This window comes from Octodon degus, unplaced genomic scaffold, assembly GCF_000260255.1.
Source record: "Octodon degus isolate 3935 unplaced genomic scaffold, OctDeg1.0 scaffold00009, whole genome shotgun sequence".
Classification (NCBI taxonomy): Eukaryota; Metazoa; Chordata; class Mammalia; order Rodentia; family Octodontidae; genus Octodon; species Octodon degus.
The window spans coordinates 15,758,853-15,767,479 of NW_004524585.1; the positions used below are offsets into that span (position 1 = coordinate 15,758,853).

General features: G+C 35.8%; 1 protein-coding gene across 10 annotated transcripts in view; it reads right to left on the reverse strand.

Moving 5' to 3' along the window:
- Fer (FER tyrosine kinase) overlaps nt 1-8,627 on the reverse strand; it is a 485,925-nt gene that overhangs the window by 407,945 nt on the left and 69,353 nt on the right. For all 10 annotated transcript variants that reach the window (XM_004625405.2, XM_023708326.1, XM_023708329.1 and 7 more), the window contains one exon: nt 4,959-5,225. In XM_004625405.2, coding sequence (XP_004625462.1) covers nt 4,959-5,165 — 207 coding nt within the window. In that variant the 5' untranslated portion in view covers nt 5,166-5,225. The remainder of the gene's footprint in view (nt 1-4,958; nt 5,226-8,627) is intronic.

Sequence of the window (8,627 nt, forward strand, 5' to 3'; positions counted from 1 at the left end):
CTCTCTCTCTCTCTCTCTCTCTCTCTCTCTCTCTCTCTCTCTCAAATAAATAAAAATTAAAAAAAAAAAAAAGAAATGAAATGGGCTTCTCACCATAATTGGCTTTCTAACTGAAATAATGGTTCATTCCTTGAATCTTTGTAAGTGAAAGAATTAAGAAATAAATCATCTCATTGAACTCACCCTAATACTACACTGAATAATCAAAAATAGGACCACTTTCAGGCAGAGATCTCAAGAATACACATTTTCCTATGCCCTAGAGAAATAAAAATTACTAGTTTGAAATTTTAAATTGCTTTCAGAATTTTAAGTTATATATTAAATATTATTACATCATAAAGATTTTTTTCCTGAAATTTATCATTTCAAATGATTTTTAGTTTTTAAATTTTATTTTAATACTGCTATAATAAATATAAAATGTTCCCTAGAAATAAATGCTATACTTACTTCACAATAAAAAAAAATTATTCTATTTAGAGAAATGTTTGTCTCCAAAAACTAGATCAGGTATATACACTCAATGGTATCTCAGCTTAATAAAAGAATTAAATCTTAAAATGCCTGCTTCATTTTAGAAAACCAAAAGAGGCCAACAGTACTGGCTATATAAGAATGAATACCTGATACAGAGAAAGTTAGCTCTGTGTTCAATTTTTTTTTTTAAAGGGCAAGTTACATAAAGGGGGAAATACATATCATTCAGAGAAGCATATCATGTCCTCTTTTGTCTTCTACCTTGGAACCAACAGATGCATAGTAGTATAAATCAGTACTCCATAAACAGGTAGCAATTTAAGTGCTTTGGGTTCATTACACCAAAAAGTATGTAATCTGAGATTCAGTATAAGAACAAACTACTACTGGAGCTATAATTACAATAAAGCATTGAAAATAATCAATGAGATGACTCAAGCTGAAAAATACCTAAATAATGGTTGTCATAAAGAGTATTTTGCTACAGACTATATCCTCCAACTACTTGTTTTCTTTCTTCATGCCTGAATGTTTTTAAATGCAGCATTAAAATTCCATGAAGAATGCACAGTTTCAGCACTATAAAATGACTCAAAATAAATAGTTCTCTAAAGTCACTATTCTTATTCTGAGTTTGCCCAATACATAAGAAGAATGTTGGAGTCTCTCAGTCCTTATGGGATATAGAAATTCAAAAAACAGCTCATTAAATTTCCCTAAATATGAGGTTTTCAAAGACTCCACTGCAAATGTAAAGAAAGCCTTAGATACTCTCTTCTCATAAGAGCCTCTCTTTCTGTATTTTCTTCAAAGATTCCTAGTTTTCCAAGTGCAAACAGTCACACTTCTACCTGCAATAAAAAGCAACTGGGAGCCTTGCAAAAATACCAATTATTGAGCCCCATAACCAGGGATACTGATTTAATAGCTTTTGATGGGGTCCAGGCATCAGTACTTTAAAACTCCCCAACTAATTCTAATTTACAAGGACTACCATAACAAAACATTTGTGCCCCTAATAATCACTGGCCTGTGCAAAATCAAATAATAAAATTCATAGGGGCTATAGTGAAATAAAAAAGAAAAGGAAGCTAATAAAAATCTTTGTACCATTTCACATAGTCTCAGTTATTCTTCTCTCATTGCTGGGACAAACACCCAACACCCAAAATGAGGGGAGATGGCTCAGTAGAATAAGCACTTGCCTGGCAAGTGCAAGGGTCTGAGTTCAATCCCCGGTTCCAACACCCAAAATGAAAGAAGGAAACATTTATTTAGCTCACAGTCAATAGAGGTTTCAGTCCATACTCAGCTGTCCCCAAGGCAAAGTGGCACATGGTGACACACAGCAGCCGTTTATGGCAGCAGCAAAGAGCAGGAGCAAACAGAAAAGCAGCAGCTCCTGCAGTTAACTAGCCTCTCTCCCTTCCTTACACTGTAATGCTGAGTATCTGCCCCAGGGCATTCACACCCATAATCCCAGCATTGGATCAAGAATCAATCACAAACTCCAGAAGCCACTCCATGACTGCATGAGGCTTTGCGGGGGAGGACACCTAGACACAAACCATAACACACATACATTAAATGACTATTTCAGTAAACGTGATACTTTGCCTTAAAAAAAACCCAAAGTTTCCTAGTTGCAGTACCACATGTAGCATTAAAAAAAAAAAAAAAAAGGAGTAAACATGCTAGCCAGTAAAAGACTGAAGCTTGTATCTGAAATATATTTTCCTAAACAGTTTGGTTCAGTTGGACAGGTATAGTTTTCTGCATTCATTTCATGTTTACTCCAGTTCCACAAATAAAATGTTTACAAAAAAGCTCAAATTATATCCTAGTACAACATCTGTGTTGAAACTAATTTATGTTTTCTTTCTTCTCCTCCTCCTCCTTCTCCTTCTCCTTCTTCTTCTTCTTCTTCTTTTTTTTTTTTTTTTTTTTTTTTTTTTTTTTTGGGAGAACCGGGAATTGAACTAGGGCCCTTGCGCTTGCCAAGGAAGCACTTATTCCACTGAGCCATCTCCCCAGCCCCTAATTTGTGTTTTCAAATCAACTGTTATACCAGAACTGATGTTAGAGCCAGAAATGGGGAATTTTGACTTCAATATACATGGTATGATCAATATCTACCATGAATGCTTACTTTTTTAAAATTCGTCATGATAAAAGACATATTGCCATTAATCTCCCCCTCTTTGAACATATCTATCCCATCATTTTGCCACTTTCTGAAGCAGTTCTGAGGGTCTTTTCTCATGATCATCTTTAGTTGCACTTTGTAGCTGCCTTGATGACCTGGAATCAATTCAAAACGTTTACCTTCCATGATCATTTTGACTTTGGAGAAGAGCCAGAGTTACACAGTACGAGATCTGATGAATAACATGGATGTAGACACAGTAATGTCTTTTATCTGATGGACACTGCTGTACCAGAAGCAATTTGTGACACAGAGTATTATCATGATAGCAGATGAAACCACTTGGCCATTTGTTGGCCATTTTCTAGACACATCATTTCTTAAATGCTCTGAAAAACCCTTACAATATTCAGAACTCACGATACTATTACTGAGTACAAACTCAGCTGACATAACTTCACCAAAAATTCAGTATCACTGTGATCTTGGATCTTGATAGATGTGTTTTTGTTCACACATGCAAAACTGGATTAATTTCCACTGAGAATTCTAAATCTTGGTCTCAGTATCATAACCATCAACCCAAGCTTTATCTCTCATGATGACATTCCTTAAAAATATGGACACTGAAGAGATATGATCTCAGAATTCCAATTAATTTGACAAAATTTCACATTAATGTGTTGTTTGTAACTCATGATTCATAGCACATTTTAAAACACACCTTTTCTCAACCACAGGTCACAACCAAATGACCTCACCAAACAAGTTGAAACCAGTCACACATATTTACTCCAGTTCCACATCCCGCTGCTTGTATTAAATATTCCTGCCTTCCATCAAGAGCTCTAGAAAGCTGTATTCATTGTACTTTTTATCACAGCATAGTATGTACAAGGAGAAACTTTAGTATCGCAGGCTCAATTCAAGACATAATTATGTTAGTACCAAATAATAAATCTGATTTGCTAAAAACACTTTGCAATACTTTTAATTCTCATATCATATCTGGAGTATTGCCAATATTACATCCTCTTTGTGTTTAAAATGCAAACCAATAGCCCTTTTAAATATTGTGTGAGTTGAGGATTAACTGTGTTATCAAACTATTTCAAAACAGACTTAACTGTATTTGCACAGGTATAATTTTAGACAGAACACAAAGGAGGCTACATAACAAAACTGCATGCATAATTGTATTTTGACATAGAAATCCATGAACTTACCTGAAAATACATATGACAATCAAAAATACATCCCTACAGTGCTCCTTTTATTGCAGTGTTACTTATAATTGCAAAATACTGTAGCCCTAAGAATCTATACATAGTACATTGTTTGGATACTCAAAACATTTTTCCATTCAAAGAACCAGGACTCCAAGGAAAAAGAATTGATTCTAAGACGACAGAAAGAAACATTCAAGAAGAGCCAAAAACACTTATTATGCCAAAAAGTTTAGAAGTTTTCAGAGAATAACAGAAAAACAGAGTTTAGGAGGTTGACAGCAGAGTCAGCTACCTAGTTCTCCACTTCCCAATATTTCCTCCCACCCTCAACATCTGCATTTCTGGTTTTTAGGTTTTTGTACTATGGGACTTGCATCAACAACTTCTCAGGTTCCCAGGCCTTTGGCCTCAGACTAAGGCACAACATCAGTTCCCTTACAAACACAGACTGAACTGCATCACGAGCTTTCCTGATTCTCCAACTTGTTGGTAGTCATGACTTCCATGATAAGTCCTGTAAGCTATGCCCTGTATATATATACATACATATGTATACAGATACATACTATATGTGTGTGTGTGTGTGTGTGATCTACTGTTCTGTTTGTCTGAAAAATCATGATTAACTTTAAAATAAAAGACAAACACTGCTATCAAACACCTCGTCTTTACTGTCATCTACAGAACACTCCAAACATCAAAAAATACATATAACTTATCAAGTGCACATGAAAGATGTACCAAGAAAAAGCATATTCTGGGATATAGAGGAAATATTCAGAGATTTAAAAGCATTATTTATACAAAACAGGCTCTTGGTAAATAGTGGTACTAGATTCACAATCAATAACACATACATAGAAAAATATTTATAAATTGACAAGACTTTGAAAGAACATATGAATCCAAAAATAATCAAAAGAGAAACTAAAATGCATTCTGAAAACAAATAAGCACAGAATAATGTCAAAGACATAGCTAAAACTGTACTCACAAAAGTTAGAACTCTAAACTCACTTGGGCATGCTCATTCAATAGTATGATCTATTTTAAAGACAGTCATGATTTTATACATAAGAAATTATTAAATTAATGCTTCTTACCTTGGATACATTGCTGACATAATTCATTTGGAGAGTACTTTCCTTATCAACTTGATTACAAAGGTTCTGTAAAGTAGATGCATATTCTTTATCACTTTTTATTCTCAGAGTCATGAATTTCTTCACTGTTTCTAATAATCGTAATTCCCAGTCTTGCAATTTTAACACAGCTTCATGTGAATTCTTCAGGTCATTCCCAAACCCCATTTCTGCAAGGCACTGCTTATCCTCCACACTGCACAAGTGAGCCTTCTAATCAGCACATATCTGTGTATAAAAACAAAAGAAAAAGTCTTCAATAAAAACAAAAATATCAGTCTACAAAGCAAAGTTATGCTCCACTCTTTTGAGAGTTAAAAAAATTATAATTGCCACTACTGAATAGTTTCTCCCAAAGGAAAGGATCCCCATCCACAAACGTGTGTGTGTGTGTGTGTGTGTGTGTGTGTCTGTTTGAGACAGAGTCTCACTATGCAGTTCAAGCTGGTCTTTTTTTTTTTTGAATGGGGAATTCACTCAGGCCCTTGCACTTGCCAGGCAAGCACTTATTCTACTGAGCTTATCCTCCCAGCCCCAGGCTGGTCTTGAGCTCCCTTTGTAGCCCATGCTGGTCTCCAGTTTGCAATGATCTTCCTGCCTCAGCCTCCCAAGTGCTGGGATTACAGGCATGTACCACCACACCTGGCAAAGACATCGTCTTTTTGATTTGTATTCAATGTATACTAGATGTTCTAGACATTACAATAACATAAATACAAGATATGTGGATTAAAAAGGAAGAAGCAAAGCAATTTATATAGATGACATCATCTTGGATATAGAAAATCCTAAGGATGCAATAAAAATTTTTAAAATAATTTAGTCATATTACAAAATATAAAATGAATATACAAAATTGAATTATACTTACAAGCACACCAACCTAAAAGTTAAAACAAAAAACAATTCTACTTACAACAACATCATAAAAGAACAAAACACAGAAATAAACTGAAGAAAACGCAAAATTTGTACTCTTTATAACATACGGTAGAATTTTTTGAATGTAAATAAACTGAAAGACTCTTCTTGTTCAAAGACAGAAAACAGTTACGCCATTAAGACAGCAGTAGCCCTCAATCTGATCTACACATTTGACTTAATCCGTATTATCATCTTGGTTAGCTCTTATACAGAAATTAAAAAGTGAATTCTAAAATATATAAGGCAGGGGAGCCAAAACAATGACAAAAAATTTTGAAGCTAGGAGCAATGGTGCATGCCTGTTATCCCAGCACTCTGGCAGACAGAGGTAGGAAAATCACAAGTTCCAGTCCAATCCAAGCACAAGACCTCGTTGCAAAATAAAAACTAAAAAAGGACTGAGATGTAACTCAGTACAAAGGCCCTGCATTAAATCCCACATACCAATCAACCCCAAGAAAATTTTTGAAAGAACAAAGTTGTAGAACATATACTTTCTGCTTTCAAAAACTAAAAAGTAATAGCAATGAAGACAGTATGATAGAAGCATATAGAAAAGCGCAGAGGTCAATAGAGTCTATAACAAAGGGCCGACACATCTTTATATATATATATTAAGGTAAAGTGATTTTTTTTCAAACATGCCTCATCTACTCAATGGGAAAAGGAAGGCTCCTCAGCAAATACATGGCTCTGGGACAACTGGAGTTCCACACACAAAGGAAGCAGAATACCTTCTTTAGAACATACAAAAAAGTTAACTCTACATAGGTCATTGATCTAAAACTACAAAATTAAAACTATAAAGTACTCAGAAAAAACACAGAAGTAAGGTTTATAACCTTGACTTAAGCAATGGTTTCTTAAGAACAAGAACAGAAGTGCAAGCGACAAATATATACAAACTGAATTTCATCAAAATTTAAAATGTCTGTTTCAAATGACATTAAAAATGTGAAAGCTCTCAGTTCCCATACTCTGGTGTGAGTGGAACTACAGGCACATAGGCTGAGACGCTATGGACCCGCCCCTGAGCATCCAAGGCAGTGAACTCTTCAAGTCTGCAATAAAAAACAGTCTCCAATAAAACTACATTGCAAAAAATGGAAATTAAACAAAATGGAAAAAGCAAAAAAGTTGAGGAAGCAGAATCTGAAGAATCTGTGGTAGAAAAAGTACTGGACCAACATGTAGTGAATGGGAAGGTGGAGTATTTCCTGAAGTGGAAGGGATTTATAGATGCTGACAATACATGGGAACGTGAAGAAAATTTAGATTGCCCAGAGTTAATTGAAGCATTTCTTAATTCTCAAAACGCTGATAAAGACAGTACAAAAAGAAAATCTTTATCTGACAGTGAATCTGATTACAGCAAATTAAAGAAGAAAAAAAAAAAGAGATGCTACTGACAAACCTAGAGGCTTACCAGAGGTCTTGCTCCTGAATGAATAATTGGTGCCACAGATAGTAGTAGGGAACTGATGTTTCTCATGAAATGGAAAGATTCACCTGAGGCTGACTGGTGCTGGCAAAAGGGGCAAATATGAAATGTCCTCAATCTTAATTGCTTTTTATGAAGAGAGACTAACTTGGCATTCTTATCTAGAAGAAGAAGCTCAATAACGTACATCATTTATATACATATGTAATAAGATATAAACTTTAGATATGTATATATAAATTTATATATATATATATATATATAACATATAGATCTTGATTTTGTCTCACTACTGTGTTTTAAAAAAGCATTTTAATGAAAATCAAGTTTAATATGTAAGTTTTGAAAGTAGTATTTGGAGGAGTTGTTGAGTTTTGTTTATTTTGCATCAATAGCACTGGTTACTTTCAACAAATAAAAGTTTTTGTAGTTGCTTCCTTTATCAGAAAAGAGCATTTGATAGCGTGATACATTTCCTCTGCTTTTCTAAATGTTGGAGGGAATTGTCCATAGTCCAAAATGGAATTCATGTTTTAGCTCATATACTTAAGGGCCATTCTAAGTTTTTTGTTTGAGTGTGTATAAGTAAAATACTTATGTAAGTAGTTTTTGTTTTGTTCTTAAACATTCACCAAAACAAAAGCTATGGGTGATGAACTCATGTTTGAGACATCATCATTCTGAGCAACCCACAAAATAAATCATTTCCAGTTAAACAGAAAGTTTTCCTGAAGCCATAACCCTTTAATTTAAATAGACGGTTTTATGGGTAATTGAACAGTCTAAAGTAGCTATTTTCAGGGGCTGGGGAGTTGAGTAAGCTCTTGCCTGGTAAGCGCAAGGGCCTGACTTCAATCCCCAGCCCCACAAAATAAATGAATAAATAAATAAAGCAGAGTGCCCCCCCAACCCCGCACGCAGAGTAGGATTTTCTGCCGAGTTCCGGGAGCCCCCAGACCCAGTCCTAGCCCAGGTCCGGTGAGTGTGCAGAGAGCATCCTGCTACCCTGCGCCGGCAGGATCAGACCCAGCCCAGGCGCAGAGTGGGCCGGACGCTCTCGACCCCCTCGGGCCACCCCACACCACTCCACCATACGTCCCACACCCGTCCCGCCAAGTAGGAATTTTTGCCCCGTCCAGGAGGCCCCAGACCCAATCCTAGCCCAGGTCCCGTGAGTGTGTGCAGAGAGCTTCCTCTTCCTCCTACTTCACCTTGCCCACTCCAGGCACACCTCAGGACTGGCATACATGCCTCAGGTGTGATCC